We start from the raw sequence: 22,549 nt of genomic DNA on the forward strand, positions 1-22,549 counted from the left end.
AAGGACCTTTTTTATTTTATAGCGTGAGCCAAGTTCCTGGAGCACAGTGTTTCTACCTCATTAACTGTTCTTGATAGCAGCGCAGAGTGAGAGACCCAAAGACTCACTGCAGTGTTTTGTCATTCGTGTGATGATGGTCTGTGCTTTGCAGGATGGTAGACTGGGAAGGGAGCGGCACCCCACAAACTGCTTTAAGGTTACCTGATCGAAATGACTACCTACTTCCTGTTAAACCTTCTTATTTTCCCTTTTAAAAAATTGTGGTAAAATCTACCTAACATAAAATTTACTATTTTAACTATTTTTAAGCGTACAGTTTAGTTAAATCCATTTTGCTTTTAGTCTAGTTTATTTTTTCCTCAGTCACCGTAGTGGCCCAAATGGGTTTACACTTACTTCTCTCTTCAGGTATACACTGGAAAAATTTAATCTGTAATGCCTTTCTTTAGAATCGTAAAATTGTGGAAGTGACAAAGGCTTTTGAGATTAATCTAGTCCGATCCTTGTTACAGGTGAGGAAACGGAGGCACAGAAGATTTAAAGTGATTTACGCAGGACCATAAGGAGTATTTGCAGCAGAGCTGGGCCCAGTTCCTAGCGTTCCTTGTGTTAGTTTGTTTAAATTGCTTAAGCTGCTCGTGAAACTGAGCCTCCCTGATTTCACTCCCTCACACCCCGTTATTTTCTTCTGAGACATTTCAGTTCTTCTGGGCTAAACTTTATGTATTATAACCCTTTTGTGCCTTGCCTGACATTGCTTATCAAGTGCTTATTGAGTGGATATTTCCTAGACTTCCAATCATTATTGCCTTCCACTCTCCTCTTTCTTACAGTAATGCATCCTATTTAACTTTACAGAAATCTAGAAGTGTACCAGCACGGCAGAAATTTTAAATTGGCTTTTTTAGTTGGCTTGCATAAACCATAACTCTGCATCAGGTATTCTAATCCTACCCTGTCTGCTGGGCTCAGTGGGAGCAAGCCAAGCGTCGCTCCAGGGTTTGACAAACTGGGTATTCAGGGATTGATGGTAAGCATTGGTTGAGATAAGAGATGTGTGGGGCAGAAGGAGGTATTTGAGAAAAAATAGAATCTGGAGATAAGTCCATTACATCCTGCGAAAGGGCTGTAAGCATGTCTTTTCCCCCATCTTTTTATTTTGAAACACTTTGCCATATTTTATTCCCTCTCCCCCCTTCGTGTTTCTGTTGACTTCCCCCCACCAAAAAAAAAAAAAAAAAAAAAAAAAACTAAACTAAACTAAGGCTTTTGTACAGTAAAGGTTCTAGGTGTGAAATTCAACAAGCTTGTGAAATAAAACATGTCTCTTTTTTTCAACTAATAATGAATGAAACTGAGCAAAGGCTCTTAAGTTGAACCAAACCTTGGGATGTGAAGGGAAAATGAACACAGTTCATTATTTAGCAAATCGTCTTTCTCCCACTTAGCAGCAGGTATTTGTTAGTCGCCAGATCTTGCCCGTGATGCACCATCCCTGTCTACCCTCATCTGATTTGCATCACCTCCTGTTTGTGACCAGGTTTGTCTGCTTCTCCTCTCTGTCTTAAAATAGCCATTGTGAAAGCACTTCAGTGACTAAGTCACTTTAAGATTTTAGCCATGCTTCTCCTTCTTACTAATAGGCTTACTTTTTCTCTAGTGATTGCTCCCTGTTATAGTAATATGAAAGCTTTCCTCACCTCCCTTATCATTAGCTTCATTAATGCGATTTCCTTCTGTTGAATGCCTGCCCCACCCCACCTTCTGTGGAGCTATTAAGTTAGTGAGTGCATTCTGTAAAGTTTCCCACCCTATTCTGATGTCATGTACCACATTTTTTTTTTTTCATCTGAAACTATAGTGCTTCCTGCACTTGGATTTCAGGACTTTTTAAAGAAGAGATTGTGTTTTTAATTACCGTATATTTGGTCTACTTCCCCATTATCAGTGTTTGTACCATGTGGGAAGTCCCTGGGACAACAGGCATGGTTTCTTTCTAGCTTACTGTCATATTCTTTCTCCGTTCTCCCCAAAGCTTCTCACCCTCTCTATTCTGATGCTTTGGAAGCTGCCAAGAAGTTTACACAGGCCCTGTGAGAACGTGTCAGCATCCCGTTTTACTATGTGTCTGTGACATTTATCTATACTCTGCCTGCATCCCAGAGGGATGTGGGGTGACTTATGATGAAGAAAAAAAACACCTAAACCACACGTCCAACAATACTGTTAAAAATAGTCAGAAAAGGAAATCAGAAATTATTTAAAGGAACCTGGAATGCAAAGTACTTATCAAGCATAAGAAGAAAATTTCTATGAAGAGTGAAAGAAGAACATAACCTTTTTAATTATGCGAGGGCTTTGCTGTTTTAGACTAGTGGTGAAAGAGGATTGTAATTGTGATCTAAATATTTCTGTGAAGAAGCAAAATTACTGACACTATTTCTCACTTTTATCCCCCAAGGAATTTTTGTTCTGTAGTCAAGAACTGAAAGGGTTTTTGGTTAGTCCCCGATTACCACTGTCAACCTCTTTACTCTGATTTATTCAGATGTTTCGCTGACAGCTACCGTATATTGATTACCTGCCACGGGCCAGACCAGCTAGGGGCTCGATATGCATCACCACATTCAGTTCTCATCGTTAGACTGTGAAATAGATGCTACAATAGCCCTGCCCTTATTCACAGGAGACACCTTCCAGGACCCCCCAGTGGATGCCTGAGAACGTGGCTAGTACCAAACCCTGTGAACAGTATGTTTTCTTCTATACATACATGACTTTTCACTTAAAGGAGGCCCTTTATAGTTTCTCTCTGTTGTATCTGAATTGCCAGCATCACTACTCTTGCACTTTGGGGCCCTTATTAAATAAAATAAGGGTGACTTGAGCACAAGCACTGTGATACCGTGGCAACTGATCTGATAACCAAGAGAGCTCCTAAGTGACTGACAGGCAGGTAGCTTATACAGCATGGATGCCCTGGACAAAGGCATGATGCACGTCCCAGACAGGGTGGAGCGTGGAGTGAGATTCATCATGCTTCTCAAAACAGCATGCAATTGAAAATATATGGATTGTTTACAGCCATTTAATGTTTTCAGACCATGGTTGACTATGGGTGACTGAAACCTCAGATAAGAAAGTTCAGTATTCTGTGTTAGGTACTAGGAGAAAACAGTCTAAATAGATAGTAGGATCAAGGTCACACAGGCAGGAAGTGGCAGAGTGAGGGTTTGAACCCAGGTCTTTCCGGATTCCCTTTCTATTACCCATGATGCTTCTTGTTAAAGAGCCACATTGGAAAGGTTAGTCATCAAACCTCCTATTAGTTACCTCCACTTACAGGTTTTGCCTAGTTATAGGGTTTCCTATTTTGAGGTTCAAGAATATGCTTAAAATGATGTGTTGACTTGTATGTGTATGTATGTGGAGGGTTAAATTTTTTCTCATGTCTTAGTGTTGGCTTGAAGTTCTGAGATGGGGCTAACTGCCCTGCAGTCTCCTTGGAGAAGTCTGGGGTGGGGGAGAGGGGAGGGCAACAGGGTGAGGATGCAGGAGTGAGTACTGACCATCTGTGCCTAATTTAGCACTCACAGTTAGCTTTGAGGCAGAAAGGGTACTATCATTTATTGAGATAGACACTTTGCCTGTATTATCTCATGTAGTTCACACAGGAGCCTTTGCGGTAAATGGTTTCAGCCCCAATTTGTAGCTGGGTAAACTGAGGCACAGAGAATTAAGCAAGGGTGTCCAAGTTAACACAAGGCAAAATTGAGTCATCCATGTACCATTGATCAGTACCGGTTTATCTGGCCCCAGAGCCCATGGAGCTTCCCTTAACAGCATGTTCTCATTTCAAGCAACAGTAATAGCTACCATTTATTGAGGTCTTCCTTTGAGGAATCTGACCACTTTACTGGATTATTTCATTTAATCCTTATAGACGCCTCATGAGCTACCATTATCTCCATCTTACAGGTCAGTAAACTGAGGCACAGGGAGTTAAAGTAACCGGGCAAGGATCAGAGAGCAAGATAGTAGCAAATCAGCAATAGTACCTACCTGCTGAGTCTACTTTCTTACAAAGTATAGTTTCAAGAAGTTTCTCCCAGCTAGAGGTATACTCTGTACTCTTCCCCCCTCACTTTCCTTACTTGAATTACAGAAATAGGTTATTTTGAAAAGAAAAAAAAGGAGTTTGTTTGCCTTTTTAGGAAAGCGTGTTTAAGAAGGAAATACTTCCTCTGAGGGATTACATAGGAGTATCATTCTTACCACCGTAGGCCTGAGATCAGCCAGGGCCACTTAGTGCTCTCGGGATGCTTGGCCATCCTGGGCCAACACTGTAATCTCTGCCTGTGTGCATTGGCCACTTTGATAAAGGTAGCAAGAACTCAAGCTTGGAAGGACCAAGTTGCAGGAATAGTTCTCAACCCCAGTCTCTCCTCCGACTTTAATCAGTTTATCCGTAGTGATTCACCTTACCACCTGTCCTCAGGCCCACTAACCTGCTTTTGCTGCTTTGTTTTGGTCAGCATGTACCATATTTTGCTGTGTATAATGTGCACTTTTTTGCCCAAATTTTTGAGGGAAAAATAGGGGTGCTCATTATACGTGGGTAGTATCTCAAATACCTTGTATTTGTTCTTGTGTTTTATAATCATTTGTTACATACAATTTCTTGTACCACAATATGTTCAGAAATAAATGCTAAGATTTCTTTATAATATAAAAAACAAGTATCTAAATATAAACACATAAAAAATTGAATTAAACAGTAAAACAAAAGATTTTATTCCCCTGAAAGTTTAGGCCAAAAATGTGGGCATGCATTGTACACAGGAACGCATTACCCACGGCAAAATACCGTACTTGATCTAGCAAGCATGATGTGGTTCTGAAGCATCTACCATTTGCCTTTGGCACTGTGATGAAGCATGCTCCCGTGAAATGGAGTGACCTCTGTGGCACGCAGACCCGGTGCCTCACTGTCCTTGACTGTCCAGCATTAAGAGCAGGGCAGTGCTTCATGGCATCATTCTTTGGCTTGTATACAGCTTTATTGCAGGAAGCACACAGAAGTGTTGTGTGCACTGAAGTGTTCATTCAAAACCCACATACCTATTATTCTTTGAATTTTTTCTTGTGTCCATTGTTACTGTTCATTTAATAGGACTCCTTCAACCAAATAAAACTAAAAAAAAAAAAATGAAGAAAGGTAGGTTTGATTCTATGCTCTGATCTTTACTAGCTTCTGTGGCCTGGGAAAACTTATGTAACCTCCCTGGGCCTCAGTTGCCTCGTCATGAGGATTAGCTATAATGCAGGGTAAGCGCCCAGTACAGAGCCTGGCATAGAGCAGATGTTCCATACAGAGAAGCTGCTGTTATTAGAAAATGCAGAGACGCTCTTATGATGTAACAGCTTAGAGATTTTTTTTTTTTGTTATGGTAGTAAATAGTGTTTCCCTGGGGACTTCTTTGGGCTGCTTATGTGAAAACCAAGGAAAACAGTAGAATAGTGTTTGCAAGAAGGAAAGATAGCTCTTTGTTCCCTTCGACAGACAAAGAAGCTCATTATCGTGTCAAGTGGTGACTGTTGCTATTGAAATGGTTTATTTGTATGTTTTTTTTTCTGTTTTTTTCCCTAGGGATTTATTTGTGGCTTTTCAGTAGCAACAGGTGCAGCAGCGAGACTAGTGTCAGGATACGACAGCTATGGAAATATCTGTGGGCAGAAAAATGCAAAGTTGGAATCAATACCAAACAGTGGCATGGACCACACCCATCGGAAGTGAGTAGAATGTTGCTGAATGACGAACACAATGGAAACTTTGAAGTGGGGGGAGAAAATTCTGCTTTTCGTACTGTTTGTTATAAGGATATCTTACTGAATATTATTTTTATATAACTCCTGGGTTTTTTTTTTTTTCAAACTGTCCACTTGAATCATTGCTGACCTATAAACTCTCCAGGAAAGAAAAGTAGCTGCCATGTTAAAACCTTGAGGTTTTAATGAGTTAAAGGTGTGATTTGAGTGTTGCTCTTGTACTTTGTTTTCCCATTAGCTTTTAGGTTGTGCACTAAGTTTTAACCCAGAAAAATAACATTTTTCTTCCTATGATTATATTTGATGGGAGACAGAGGGATGATAATGGATTTTGAAACATTAAAGTTATAATGAAACATTTTATAATGCATAATTTATAAGTACACATCAATCCAACTTTATAAAAGATGCATTTGCTTTTTCAGACGTTAAAATTTGTTTTGGGCTCTCAAGGTTCATCTTTTGGATTTCATGAAATTCCTGACTTAATTGCCTTTTTTTTCTTCAACAGAGCTATTACTTCATTTTTAATGTCTCTGGGGAAAATATATTTTCTCAGTCATGTTTTATGTATGATCAGTATATTTGTTTAAACGGCCTATTTATGCCCCCATCAAACTTTATTACGCTAGTCTAATAAAGACAGGACTTCAGAATTAACCAAACTAATTTTAAGGTGACAAATTAACCAGTTCAATTAATGAATTTTATAGGAAAGGCGAAGTAGATTTTTTTAAAACATTTTTTATGGCTGTATTTCTATTGTGAAGCATCTCCCAGGATGCAATAACTATATTTATTATTGGATAAATCTGTTGCTTAAATCTGGGCCCCTACTGGAAAGTATAAGATTAATTTAGTAATTTCACAAATGTAAAGTTACCCAAATAGTTAATCACATCTCAGAGAAATTCCTCCATTGAACAAAGAAATAATAAAATTCAAATAGATAAAAATTTAAGTAATAATGAATATGTGTATAGCACAGTGGAGTCAACAAGGCCATGCTCAGCCACCCTGTGTGGTAGGGGTAGTAGAAGCCTGGAGAGATGAAATGACTTTTCAAAGGTCTGGTGGGCAGTGGAATAGCCAACGCAGACCACGAGCTTTTCCCTTGCATGCACCTGCATCCCCTGACGGAAGTGAAAATTGGACTCTTACAGAGTAGTGTGAAGGGTTGTTTCATTTTTCCTTTGTGATTGCCTCATGCAATTAACACAAATTTTAGGTCTCGTACAATATTGTTTCTTATAGCAAGACTACCCATATATTGTTTGCTTTTCTTTTTTATTTTGAAATAATTTTAGACTCACATAGAAGCTGCAAAGAAAAGTGCAGAGTTCCACATATCTTTTTTTGTATCTAGCATCCCTGCTGTCAAATATTGTTTAATCTTTAATGCTGTTGACACGCACCGAACGTAAAGGGTTATCACTTAGATAACTGAGGAGACAGGAGGAACAGGGCTCTGCTCCCGCAGGTCGACTGCTCACGTGAGGTTGTAATTATTTTTATGGCTCCCTTTATAACTTGCTGAAGACTCCAAGCATATTCTCACTGTTCGGTTTGTGTAAATGTCACCCTTCACACGTGACTTAATGGGGGTTTATTTGGTTAATTTTTAATTTCAAATCCTTGGGTTATTCTATGTGCATTTTGACCTCTGACAAAGAGAGTCTGCTATGATTAAAAATAAAAGCGGTTACTGTTCCCTGAATGCTGAGGTTAGTCAAGAGCCATTTGCAGATAGCTTAACTGTGGGGAAATACCATATTTGGCCATGTGTAATGAACACCTATGTGTCTGGACCAAACTTTCAGGGAAAAAAAAACCTTTCATTTTGCTTTTTAAATTCAATTATTTATTTATTTATATTTAGAAACCAAACTGATTATCATATTCTAGGGTATTATTTTGTATACAGATATTGTTATTGCTTTTTAGAGTTATATTTGTAATGCATAAGCATAAATTAAAGAATTAAAAACATTTATATAGATATGGAATTACTACTGCCCATGTATAATATGCATCCTTGTCCTTATTTTTCCCTTAAAAACTTGGACCAAAAAGTGTGCATTATACATGGCAAATACAAGTGTGCATTATATACGGTAGTGTCTGAAGTATAGAGACACCCTAACTCATGTATAGATATTTAAAATTTATTTTTAATCTCTGCTTGCCCCTTCTCTGCATATGAGCATTTTAGTGCTGACCCATCTAAGTATTTCTACTTTAAATGGTAATTTTAATAACCTGAATGGTACATTTTAAACATTTTTCTCAGGTAAGTGTATTTGGATTTGAAAAGAGGCAGAAAATCTTTATTACCTTTACTCCATCCTCATCTTTTTTTCTCTTCAGTGCATTGGTTTTCTCCTTTTTCACTCATTTCCTCACATCTTTAGCTTTATTATGAATATCAGTCCCTTCCATAGCTATAGTATTTTTTACACCTGTTTTGTCTGCTATAACCTCAACTTGACCTTGATCACATTCTCCTATCCCTCATCCTCATCTCAGTACCTAATACTTAACTAGGATCTCCATACATATTTTTTTGAATAAGTTAATGAATGGATCTTTTAAAATCTTAAATACAATTAACTCTTTCTTGCCTTCGTGAATGTTGTTTTCTCTATCAGAAAAAGAATTTCTCCCATTTTTCACATGACTACCTTCTATTCATCCTTCAGTTCTCAGTAGAAATGTTACTTCCAAAAAAAGGTCTTTTTTGATCTCACCAGTTAAATCAAGTATTTAAAAATACTCTTTCAATGGGTCCTGTAATATGTGTAATTATACATTTATTTTGCGATTATTTGTTAAATGTTTGTCTCTCCTAATTTCCGCAAGAAGAAATGAGATCCGTTTTGTTCACTTCTGTAGCCCCAGTATCTAGAACATAGTTGGCACTCAATTCAGTGTTTATTGGATGGGTAAAGAAAGTTATTTCTGATTGAGTGCGGGCTGCGAACCAAAGTGTCGCAGGTTCGATTCCCAGTCAGGGTACATGCCTGGGTTGCAGGCCATGACCCCCAGCAACCACACACTGATGTTTTTCTCTCTCGCTCTTTCTCCCTCCCTTCCCTCTCTAAAAATAAATAAATAAAATCTTAAAAAAAAAGGAAAGTTATTTCCTTTTTAGAATATGTTCTAAGAAGTGAGTTACTGAGGCTGAGGTTCTGAATATTTTAAGATTATTAATGCATATTGTTGAATGGCTTTCCATGAAGACTGTTCCATTAACATTCCCCCAACAGTGTCTGGGATTACTTTATTTTTGTTAGTATTACTAGTCTTTAATTTTTACTAATTTGATCAACTAAAATATGGTGTTTTATAGTTTTAATTTGTGTGCCTTTGATTATTTGTGAGACGCTCTTCTGCTAGCCTGTCTATTCTTGTCTTACCTCTAATCTTCTCTATGCTTTATACTGTGATAAGATTAAGTTCTTTAAAACACTGTATCGTCCTTTTCATGCCCAGGAGCCTTTCTTTTGGTGTAGTTGCCTGTAGCATCAAAAATGAGCCTACTCAGTGCCCACCATTCCAGGCTTCCCACCATCCAGACCCAGGGTACCTATTTGGCCTTCTCTCCCTGCTCCTCAGTGGAGTGGTATTGATATTCAGTTGATTCTCCCTCTGTGTTGTTTCCTCTTCCTCTCTGCCAGTGATTCCTGAAAAACTTTTAAGGTCGTCTCATAACTAACTTCTTTATGAAATATTTCAAAATTAACTTGATCTTGTAGTGGTCTTTTATTTATTATCAGAACATTCATTCCTCTTTCACACTTGTTTTTCTGTTGCCTTTAAATTCTTCTCTAATTATATTCTGTATTTTTACCTGTATTAATTATCAGTAGCTAGGCAACAATATTACCATAAACTTCGCTGCTTCAAACAAGGTGAATGTAGCCCTGACTAGGTAGCTCGGTTAGTTAGAGTGTTGTCCTGACACGCCAAGGTTGTGGATTTGACCCCTGGGCAGGGCACATAGAAGAATCAACCAATGAATGCATGATTAAGTGGAACAAATTGATCTCTCAAATCAATCAATAAACTAAAAAGTAAATAAAAAACAAGATGCAGACACATTTACTGTCTCACAGTTTCTATGATTCAGGAATCTGGACGTGGCTTAATTGCATCTCCTGCTCCAGAGGCTCTCCCTGGCTGTAGTCAAGGTATTACTCAGGGCTGGGCTCTACTGGGAAAGTTCCCCTTCCGAGCTCATGTAGGTGTTGGCAGCACACAGTCCTTGAGGACGGTTGGACTGAGAGCCGTAGTGCTTGACCGGCTGTCAGCTGGAGGACGCCCTCCGTGCATCTTCCATGGGCCTCCCCACATGGCCTGGCCCTCTCCATATGGCGCCTTACTTCAAAGCCAGCCAGGGAGAGCATCTAGAGAGAGTCTGCAAGCAAGATGGAAGTTACAGATTTATATAATGTTTTTAAGGAAGTGCTATCCCATCACCTTTGCCATAGTCTACTGTTGAGAAGCAAGTCATAGGTCCTACCCAAGGTCAAGATGGGGCAATACACAGAGGCATGAATTCTAGGATGTAGGGATAATTGGGGCATTTTAGAGTCTGTCTGACGCACTGGCCAGCTCTGTTTTCCAGGAGCACCATGTTTTATGTAACTCCCAGGTTTGAGCACCCAAAAGTTGCTTCATAAGGGCTTATTGAATTTCAATAAAATAGGAAGGAGTGAAGTCTGGAGAGAAATAAGAAATGGAATGCCTTTGACCTCTTCTAACTAGAAAATTTAAGATGCGAAGATAACTGTAAGAATCCTGTGAGTAGTAAAGAAAAGGCAGCATTTCCTTTTTTTACCATTTTAAGGTGCTCTTTTTCTCCAGATAATATTTTTGACCTGATAATATATTTATGCTGGTAATAAAGATATATGGAAAAAATGGCATATACTGTCTTTTGAGAAAAAGGAAGGCCCCATCTTCATAGATTATGTTCCCAAAGTTGATTTTTAAGTTGGTTGTTTGAGATGTATAAAACTTTTCTGCATAGAAACAATTTAAAAACCTTAGAACTTTTAAAAAAGGTTCTAAGGCTGGCTGGGTTCAGAGTAGCTCATTTATCTTAAAACCATAAAGTGTCAGAGATGAAAGGGGCCTTTAAAACCACCTAGCATGTAGCCTCCTTAAAACATCCTATCAAATATTCGTGAGTGCCTGCTAAAGCCCAGAGAAGAAAATGACGTGTCTCTCTCACAACTGAGCTGTGGTGATTGGTGGTAATGGTACTGTAGGACGTGACTAGGGCTTACAGCCAGTGCTTTTGGTTCTGGGGAATGGGGTGGTAATAACATATTTGGAACCATGATTGACAATTCCAAAAACATCTCTTCTGCCACATTCTAGATCACCTACAATTTTCCAAACTGTAATCTAGCCTTAAAGTGTATGTGTCAATTTGGAGACAGATGATGAAGATGATGATAATTATAGTAGTTGTCCCCAGAGAGGAAGCCCCCCCACCCACCATCTTCCATGTCAATTTTGATAAAGCAGGATTGCGTTTGGTTCTAAGATACCTGAATTAGTAGATAAGGGACTCTGCTAGGGCAGAGCATCCAGCTCTGTTGGTGCCTGGGGAGATGGTGATGATTGGAAGATACTCCAAAAAAATTTTCCCATCGTATCTTAGTTATCAATATTGACTTTTCCATAAAGGTTTTAAAAATATCTCTTGACAAATTTAAGTCTCTTCTTTATCTTTTTGCCTTTTTTTTTCCCTAAGGAATTCAGTTAATGTCCCAATCACTGATAAAGTTCCCCTAAAGTGCCTCTGAGATTTCAGATAATCAGTGGTAACAGGATGTTCAGGCAGTACAGGTAGGTCTGAGGAGGTTGATGGCCTGCAGCGCCTCATCTATAGGGGGCATTTCATTTGAGACCTTTTTCAATTCCCTTCATAACCTCCAGCAGAGGATCTAGTGAAAATCGTAGTGTGAGTTCTACTGCTTTTCTTTAACCGTCTCCTTCCCCAGAAATCCACAGCTTAGCATGTGTGTGATGGAAGGACCTGTAAGGTCCCTGAGCCCCTTCATTTCACGAGCGAAGACACTGGGGTGTAGGAAACCTGAGTGACATGATGAGGACCACACTCTCAGGACGAGCCCCGCCCTCTCCAGGCTCTGACTGGTGCTCTTGGCATTCCGTGCTGCACTGTCGCTGATAAGCTGCACAGAGATCCGCTCTCCCACCTGCTGTCACCTTTGGGGCCTCTCCCTCCCAGCATTTAAAGATGAAAGGGAGTTTGGGGAGAACATGCAGAGAAGAAGGGGCAGGTTATATAAATTAATAAAGTTCTAACTACAGACATTTAGAAAGGAACCAAAGCCCTTAGATATGTGATCTATGAAGGCTTTGAACAGTTGGAAGGCAATCTTTGTTTCTTTTTCTGTCAGATAAAGAATATGAATTTTAATGATGAGATGCATTATTCTCATTTCACATTTGGATTTTTTTTTTACTATTTATGTATTTTAAACATTCAAAAACATGTAGCTTAAACCAATAACGTTACTTCTAGTAAATGACTGATCGTTTAATAGATAATAGTCTTATTTTTTTAAAAAACTCTATTTTTAAATGTTTTTAAAACTTTTATTTGTTAATTATAGTTTGCATTCAGTATTATTTTATATGAGTTTCAGGTGTACAACATAGTGGCTAGGTAATCATATGCATTACAAAGAGTTCCCCTCGATATTTCCAGTACCCATCTGGCATCATACATAGTTATTACAATATTATTGACTGTACTCCCTGTGCTGTACTTTACAGCCCCAGGACTGTTCTGTAACTGCCCATTTGTACTTCTTTATCCTTTCATCTTTTTCACTGAGCCCCCTAACCTGCCTCCTCTCGGGCAACCATCAATTCATTCTCTGTGTTTCTGAGTCTGTTCGAATTGATTTTTTTGCTTGTTTTTGTTCATTAGATTCCACATGTAACTGAAACTATATGGTACTTGACTTTCTCTGACTGACTTATTTCACTTAGCATAATACCCTCTAGGTCCATCCATGCAATTGCGACAGGTAAGATTTTGTTCTTTTTATGGCTGAGTAATATTCCATTGTATATATGTGCCACAGCTTTTTTATCCACGCATCTACTGATGGGCACTTGGGTTGCTTCCATACCTTGGCTGCTGTAAATAATGCTGCAGCGAACATAGGGGTGCATGTATCCTTTCAAACTGTGTTTTGGGAAACCCCATGATTGCTAATTAGTTTATTAACTTTTATAAAGGCTTGTTTAGGGGGTTGGTAGTGATATTATATCAATTTGGAGATTCTGTTCACTATTTAAACTATTGATGAGAAGATTGCCAAGTTTTCTTGCCTACACCATGCAATATAACTGTCTATTTTAGGAAGAATGTTTTCTTGCGTTAAAACACACCTCTTTTGAAGACCTTTTAAAAAATTATCAAATCTTGTTGACTCTGCATACCTGTCCCTGTTTGAAAAAGAAAAAGAAACTAGAAAAGTACAAAGTTTGGTAAAATATTCATTTCAAGAATTCTTCTCCTAAGTAGTATAGCTCTTCATGTTTCCATCACTAAGACTTAATTTCTTTTCCTCCTGATGACAAATCAAATTATTCTTTACTGAATGACTCTTTCACCATTCCTGAAATTTTATTTATTTATCTATCTATTTATTTATTTAGTCCTCAGCAAACATTTATTGAAAATCTGTGTGCAAGACACCTGTAGTAGGTGAAATAAAATAAAATACAACCTAAATGGCTGAGAAAAGAGGTTCGGTTAAAATCATTCATTTATTCACTCATTCTTGAATTATATTCCTTGGTCATCTTCTTCGGGTTAAGCGCTGGCAATTATGCAGTTGAGCAACATGTGCACACTCTTTTATTTTATGGAAATCACAATCAGTGGAGAGAATAGAACTTAATAAGATCGTCTTGCAGTCACAGTGTTATTACAGCTGTCAGGAGTGTTGTGAAGGGAGAGGTATGAAGGCCTGAGAGGCACTAATAGGAAGGCCTGGCCCTGTCTGGGGAGCCATGAAGCGGTAAAAATCATGGTATAGAATTATGTCCATTGACTTGGAGTATCTGCCTAACATTATTAATAGAAAATAGGTTGAAAAGCAGTCCATATCGTGTGGTTTTTATTTACATATATAAGTATGCGTGTGCACAGAAAAGTATAGGATGACAAGAAAATGTTAACAGTGTGGTTAACTGTTGAATTGTGGGTGGTTTTAATTTTCTTTTATACTCATTTCTCTTTGAGTTTTCTACAGTTAATAAATATTACTTGGATAATGAAAAATTTTAAAAGAAAAGAAGGCATTCACAATGTCCTTGAAAGGATTGCATTCTAGTGAGGAAGACAAAATGCACAGATGAAACTATGACAGTGCAAGGTGGGACATCCTATGAATGTGTTGCATATTGAAAGCCAGGCGACTCTGGTTTCCTGGGTTCCTAACAGCAGTCTGGTGGGGAGAGGAAAATAAGGCAGTTTGATGGTAGCGTTGCCATCACCAGTGTTAGTATCTACTGTTGCTGTAACAAATTGCCACAAACTAAGTGGCTTAAAACAACACAGTTTTATGAATCAGAAATCTGTGCATGATATGGCTCATGAGGCCAGTTCCCTCCTCCAGATTTCACAGGGCTGAAATTGAAGTGTCCTTAGGACCGTCTTCCTTACCAGAGGCTCTGGGGATGAATCTTGCACACTTCCTCAGGCTGTTGGCAGAATTCAGTTCCCATGTGGCCGTAGGACTGAGGCCCCTTTTTCGTGCTGTCAGTTAGGGGTTCTCAGCTGCTAGAGGCAGCCTATGTATTCTGCGTGTTATGGTCCTTTTTCTTCAGTCACAGTAGGTCAGATCATTTTCATGCTTCACTGTCTCTGACCTCCTCTTCTTCACAGTAGCATCTTGGTTCTAGATTGTCCATGTGGGTTGAAGAATCTCTTAGGCAATGACTGGGGGTTCGTGGACAGAGTCATTTTAACTAGGGCTTTAAAGCCCCATGTAGGTAGCGGGGTGGTTCAGAGAAGAACTTGCATTCCAGCAGAGGAAAATCAAATGAAATAGGTCTCTTGAAGGAGGGCGCACATAGAGATGATGGAGGGGGACCTGGTGAATGGATGGTCCTGTGGGTTCTGCAGCTGTGGCTCCAAGAGCCCATCTCGAGTGGCGATGGGATTTGATTTGATGCCAAGCTCGGTTCTTGTTGGCTGAAGGACCACATAGGCTGAGTCTACAGATTGGAGTTCTGTCGGTCAGGCTAAAGCTGAATGAAAACTGGTAAAAACAGAAGGAGCTTCTGACTCTGTCTTGTAGAATTGCAGAGGTTTATGAGAGGAGCGGTAGTACATTTATCCATGTACTGCACTAATGCTTGAATTTTACTGAGTGTTTGGGGTATTCAGAGTGGCCCAGTAGATCACTTGCTCATTCCCACACTCAGGGATGAGTCTGAACAAATGGAGACACTCTAAGCCTTTGACTATTTTGGCTTTACTTTGAGGGAAAACACTCTCCCCTATGTCTCCTGTCAAAAAATTCTGATTCCAACATTAACCCACCTCTTGTTGTTTGACTCAACATGGAAAATAGCAGCCTGGATATGTGGACCCATTTTCCCACAAATTTATAAGCACTTGGAAACAGTAACATTTATAATGTTCTAGGTGGAAACGTCTTGTATTATACACAATTTTTCTTAAACTTTTATTTTCTCTCTGGCAAATGTTAGAATTTGTAAGAATGATAGCTAAATTTTCAGAAGGTGAATTTATGGAGTCATCTTTAGAAAAAAAATTTTTTTTTTCAATTTGTAACCATAGCACTCTTTAGCCTAAATTTTTTTAACATCTTTACAAAGGTAACATCTGTATTACAAATGTAGTTCTACCTCTAGAATCATGCTTGCTATGGATGATACTGCTAGCAATTTGAAATCCAACTGCATGCCTTAGAAAATGCAAAAGCTGAAATTTGAAATGTTTTGCAGATTCTGAATAGGAAAGTAAAAAGCTATAAACAGAATTGGATGACAGGCATGTATGTACCAAAGCAAGGATAGGAGGGGTGGTTTTTCTCTGTGTTACCTGCCTCGGTGTATACCCTGGACATAGCTAAGTTAAATGGCTGGTGATGTGTGTTCAGGCCTGAAGTCTCCCTACTTGGTTTGGTTCCCGGTTAACCAGGCTGCTGTAAAGATTCTGAAAAATCTTTTGTCATTGTAAATAAGCTCATAGATTTTGATAATTATTAACTACTTCAACTATGAATTCTTTTTCAGCTATGAATTTTTAGTCACCAGTTGGCCACCTGTTTATGTTACGTAGTTGTGAAAGTTGAGGGCAACTGAGAAGTCAGAGCGTACGCAGTCACCACATAACCACTCTCATTTCTGACGCCAGTCACAGGTTCAGGGGTCCACAAGGCAACCTAGAGGTTCGATAATTTGCCAGAAAATCTCTCAGAATTCATGGAAATCTATTATACTCACAGTTAATGGCTTATTACTAGGAGAGGCTGCAGATTCAAATCAGTCAGTGAAAGAAGTGCATAGGGCAGAGCTTCCGTTGTTTCTTTCCCCAGAGAGTCAGGGCATGTTACCTTCCTGTCATTGATGCGTGACAATACACACGATGTACTGCCAGCTGGTATGCTCGCCCGTACTTCAGTGTTCAGAATTGTGAACCCCTAGGGTTGGGGCTCCAAGACTCAGTCACGGTTCATTGCCCGTTGGTTTATTCAGTCTCCTGCCCCTCTTGTCAAGCTGTTGCCACGTGATCTAAAACTCCCTGTCTGCATGACATCACTGACCTAAGATTGGTCAACCCACACCCTAAATTCTACCTGCTATGGCCTGCCCCCACCCTCAATCACCTTGCCAGTCTCTCTGCTGACCCAAGGCCCTGGCAAATGAACACTCCTGGAAGACGTGGAGATGAACTCCCAGAAGCCCAGGGCAAAGTCCAGACCTCTTGTTGAGCAGTTAAATTCTTTACCCAGCATTTTAAGCATAATGGAAAAATGTTACTGAGATTCACTCATGTTGTTAAATATGTCAGTAAGTTGTTCTTTTTAAGTAACTGAGAAGTGTTGCATTGTGGGACTACCCCATTTTGTTGATCTCTTCACCATTTTTTGGATAGTTGGGTTATTTCCACAGTTAAAATTATTTTTTTTCCTATTATGAAAAAGAGTGCTTTGAAAATTTGTGTGCATGATGTTGTATGGACATATATTTCATTATTTTTAGATAGTTACCTAGGGTTGGGATTGCTGAGTCATATGGTGAGGTTATGTTTAACTTTATAATGAATTGCTGAACTGTTTTCCAAAGTGGCTATACCGCTTTGCATTGCCACAAGGAAAGGAGGAGAGTTAGAGTTAGCTGCTCCATCTTCTCACTACCGTTTTGTATTGTCAGCCTTCTTAGCTTTAACTGTTTTGGTGTGTGCAGTGGTATTTCATTGTCATTTTAAGTCACACGTTTCTGGTGGCCAGTGATGTGAAACACCAAGGCTTGACCGTGTATATATCTTTTGTGAAGTGTTTATTCAGATCTTTACTACTTTTTCAGAAATAAATTAGTATTTGATTGGGAGTAAAAGGGAGAAAACTGTACTTGAACAATGATTAAAATAAAATTTTAAAAAAAGGGGGAATCATCTCTCTCTCTCTCTCTCACACACACACACACACACACACACACACCCCTGTAACTATGTGAAGAGATGGAATTTAAATAAACTTTCTGTGGTAATCAGTTAAAAAAAGAAAGAAAGAAATTAGTATTTGTTTTTAAAGGTTATTGGAGTTCTTCCTACATACTGGATGCAAGACCTTTCTCAGGTATATGTTTTGTAAATATTTTTCAAATATTTCTCTAACCTGTGTTTGCCCCTTCATTTTTGTAATAGTATCTTTTGACATGCAAAAGTTTTTGATTTTGGCGAAGTCTAATTTATCCATTAGATATATTTATGTTTTTTCTTCTTTTAATGATATTATTTGCTCATTTTTAGAGAGAAGGAAGGGTGGGAGAAGGAGTTGGGGGAGAAACAGCAATGTGAGAGAGAAACATCAGTTGGTTGCCTCTTGGATCGGTTGCCTTTTATTTGCTCCCCAACTGGTGACTGAACTGGCAACCCAGGCATGTGCCCTGACTGAGAATCAAACTGGTGACCTTTTGCTTTGCAGGACAACACCCAACCAACTGAGCCACACGCGTCAGGGCTCTTTAGACACATTTAAAACCATGCACACACAAAAATGTATCTTTTTAATGCTTTTTGTGTTCTAGCCAAGAAATTACTGGTGTATTCCAGAGTCTCAAAGATTTTTTTCTGTTTTCTTCTAGAAGTTTTTAGTTAGCTCTTATTTGTATGTCTATGACCCACTTTGATTTCATGTTTGTATATAGAGTGAAGAGATCAAGGTTAATTTTTTTTCTGATACAAAAATTAAATTTTTCATCATTTATTGAAAAGGCTATCTTCCTCATTGAATTACCTTGGCACCTTTGTCAAAATAGATTTCAAGTCTGAGGGCATGAAAGGAAGTTGATGGAATTTCTAGTCATGGCAAAAAATAGTTGATTTAAAATTAAACAAAATAAGGATATCACATGTTCTATACCATTGTTTTAAATAACTAGTTGCAACAAATCATCTAAAAGAGATCAATGAAATGTGTGTAGGTCAGTAGAGAGAAAAATAATACTATTAACCAATTACAAGGGATGATATAACCTATGTGTTTAGGAGACAAAACAAAAACATATCTTGAAATGAGATGCTTAAATCATGGGTTATAAAATGTACACCTAACTGAATTCAGCCATTTATTTTATCAGTAGACGAAATAGAAAAAGCTAATGCTTGTTTTATTAAATAATAAAATCTAACAAGACATGGGGTCAGGTGCAGAGAATTACATATAATATTTTAATAGAAAAAAGGAAAACAAATAATAAGAGATGTATGATCTACTCCTTGCTGAGTAGTCTTACTGTAATAAAGATGGCAATACAAAAAAGTCAATTTATGGATTTAATACAATACCAGTTAGATCCCAATAGGATGTTAAATTGAACTTGACTGACGGCATAAATCACAGAGTAAAGGAGCAGGCAAGAACTTCAGGGGGAAAGCCTTTTTAAAAATTATTCTTGTTCACAGAATAATTTGTGACGATTAGAATTAGGTGCATATATTGTAAGACAATTAAATGGGGGTAAAATATCAGGAGTCATGCCAGGAAGTAGAGAAGAGATTATACCAGAAATCTAGGCTAAATTAGTTATTGAAGTTGAGGACCAAATTAACTGCGAACTTTCTGGCTTTGATAGTAGAAAGAAAAACTGAGTTCCCCAGAGGTTGCAAATCCAAAGACCTCTAGTCAGAGAGTGTAAATCACTTACATGGACTGTCAATAAGACAAACGTTGGGCACTTAGAGCTTTATAGTCCTGGACTGGCTGATTTTTGGCATGTGGATTGATGCATCCAGTGATGCTGATTTTTTGAGAGAAGCTAGAAGAAATCTATTGATGGAGGGAGAGTAGGGGTACACGTGTTTGGGGATGCTATTACAAAACAGCACAGAGCGGGTGACTTATAAACAGAAATTTACTTCTCGTAGTTCTGGAGGTTGAGAGTCCAAGATCAAGGCACCAGCATGATTCCATTCTCATGAGGGTGCTCCTTCTGGTTCAAGCTGGCACTGACTGACTGTGCCCTCATGCGGTGGAAGGGGATGGGGATCTCTCTGGAACCTCTCTCACAGGGCACTAATCTCATTCACGAAGGTTCCACCACAGTCATGGCCAAATCACCCACCAAAGGCCCCTGCTACCACATCTTTGGAAGTTACAATGCAACATACGAATTTAGGGAGGACTCATTCAGACCATGACACCTATTGATCTTCTGTTTTTTAAATATTGGCAATTAGTGTGCCGGCCAAACCAAACATGTAGTGGGGGAGGGGTTACTCATTGCCTGAGTAAGGGTTACGTATCTATACTTGTCACTGTCTAGTGATTTTGTAGTCTAGCGGGGAACAAAAGGAGTTTTGCCATTTAAGACCAAAACCTATTCCAAAGTATATTATTAACAGGACAACCTGAATGTCGATTAATTACAGTGATGGAAACAAAATACAAATAGCAGAATTAAGCTGATAATGGTTTAATGAATGTATGAACAATAAAGTAAAAAAAAACTGAAAGCAGTTGGTGTTTAAATAAAAGACATTGTTGAGTGATGATATGAAGAAGACTACACTTAGATCTATTTTAATCTTGTACCATGCAAAATAAATCCAGATGAGTTAAATATTTTAAAGCAAACGTTATACGGTGCTTACCTTTGTTGTGAAGAGGAGATCATTTATGCATTGTTGAAGCTATAAAGAAATAAAGTAGTACAAGGTGGGTATGTTTGATCAAAAGGCTTCATTCTCTGATATAAAGATAAAAGCAATACAATGGGAATAGTATTTGCATTTTTTCTGTGATGGTAAAATTTGTCATGTAATTGGGGATATATCTATAAGGTTAGATCCAGTAGACAGATAACCAATGGCAGTTTACACTGGAGAAGATAACAACAATAATATGTTTGGCCTAGAGATCTTCACTTGCAAAATGAGCATAATAGTAGTACCTACTTGCTAGGGTTTAGAGAATTTATAAAATAAATAATGCATACTCCTTAACACATTTCCTGGAACCATAAATGTTAACTGCTGTTTATTATAATCATCTTCATTATTGTCATTGTCCAAAATAACTTTCAAAGTTACATATGGAAGCTTCATTCTTTTTTAATCCAGATGGGGCAAACACAGCTATTTTAGCCAATTTTGCATTTGTGTAGTTCACAAAGAACTTTCACAGATTCTGTCCCACTGATTTTCACAATAGCCCTGGGAACTGTGTGAATTTCTTCTCAGTGGGGGCTTTCAGGATTCACTCTTTCATAGTCACAGCTTGGGCTTTGTCATGGCCCTTAATTGTTCCACCTGTAAAATCGGTTCAGACTAATTATGGAGGAATTCCCCATTCTGACCACAGCCCCTCTCCTTCCTGGTCTGTGTTCTTCGCCCACTGGAGCCTTCTCTCACCTCTAGTCCTTTGATGTTTACACTGCCTGAGTGCTCTTCTTTCTCTTCATTTATCCTTATTTTCTCTTGTAATATGATTTTTTCATAATCTTATGACATTATCCAGTGCCTGTCTCTGCCTTATTTTGTCTTTCTCAAAGGTTAAGAAGAAATCTAAGCAAGCCTAAGGATTCAAATTGTACATGTGCCAATAAGCGCATGAAAAGATGCTCAACATTATTAGTCATCAAGGAAATGCAAATCAAAACCACTTCACATGTCTTACTTTACTCTTAGTTTTTATCTCTTTGGAGCCCTCAACAATCTGGTCAAATCTAGGAAGTATGGAGTCTCTCTCTAGAAAACTACATGTGAATTTGTACATGGAATTTTGCTTGCCATTTCAGAAAGGTCACAGATTTTTATCCAGGATAAGAATCTCATTTTATACACTCACTTTGGTAAACTCATGCATTTCACTTACACATTGATAATTCCAATTACACATCCACTAGTATACTTACAATAAAAAAGGCATATAGTTACACATGTTGACAAGGATATAGAGAAATTGGATTCCACATACATTGCTGCTGGGAAATTAAATTGGTGTACCTGGTCCAGGAAACAGACTGGTAGTTCCTTAATATGTTAAACATCATATAACTATATGACCCAACAGTTTTACTCCTTGGTACCTACCCAAAAGAAATAAAAACACACATCCATACAACGACTTGTGTGCAAATGCTCACAGTGGCATTATTCATAATCACCAAAAGGGAAAACAATATAAATGTGTACCAAATGATGGATAGATAAACAAAAGTGGTATATCCACATAATGGAATATTATTCAGTCATGAAAAGGAATGAAGTACTGATGAATGGAGTACAACCTACATGAACCTTGAAAACATTATGCTAAGTAAAGGAAGCTGGTTACAAAAGACCACATATATAACTCCATTTATGTGAACTGTCCAGAGTAGGCAAATCTGTAGAAGCAGAAAATAGATTAGTGGTTGCGTAGGGCTGGGGATTAGGGAATGAGGGGTGACTGCTAATGGGTATGAAGTTTCTTTTTGGGCTAACTAAATGTTCTAAAATTAGATTATGGTAATAGATGAACAACTTGGTAAAATGTACTTTAAAACATTGAGTTGTAGAAAACACTGAATTGTACAGTTTATAGGTGAATTTTAGAGTGTATAAATTACATATCAGTATAGCTGCTGAACTAAAAAGAAAAGCAAATTTCTGAGCATTGGCTCTTAGCAGATATTTCTCAGGATCAGTATTGGAACATGTTGATTTTGGGATGACTTCCTTTGAGTATGTTAGATTGACAGTGGACTTGGGTTAGGAGTGTTCTTTCAGTTAACTAGGTTAAATAGAAAGCTTTTTCTTTTTTGTAGCTCTTGTGAAATATTTCTGAAAGGTGTGTTAATTTGCTCTCTTGTCTCAGTTTAGTCTGAGAAACACAATGATATCTGACACTTGGTTACCATTCTGGCAGTTACTTCTCCCTTTATAGTATATGTATAAGGAGCAGAGAGTTGCAGTAGCTGCCTAGGAGAA

General features: G+C 38.3%; 1 protein-coding gene across 3 annotated transcripts in view; it reads left to right on the forward strand.

Moving 5' to 3' along the window:
* SLC44A1 (solute carrier family 44 member 1) overlaps positions 1–22,549 on the forward strand; it is a 171,879-nt gene that overhangs the window by 48,935 nt on the left and 100,395 nt on the right. For all 3 annotated transcript variants that reach the window (XM_036021993.1, XM_028506228.2, XM_036021992.1), the window contains exon 3: positions 5,651–5,793. In XM_036021993.1, coding sequence (XP_035877886.1) covers positions 5,651–5,793 — 143 coding nt within the window. The remainder of the gene's footprint in view (positions 1–5,650; positions 5,794–22,549) is intronic.

Source organism: Phyllostomus discolor, chromosome 3, assembly GCF_004126475.2.
Source record: "Phyllostomus discolor isolate MPI-MPIP mPhyDis1 chromosome 3, mPhyDis1.pri.v3, whole genome shotgun sequence".
Lineage (NCBI taxonomy): Eukaryota > Metazoa > Chordata > Mammalia > Chiroptera > Phyllostomidae > Phyllostomus > Phyllostomus discolor.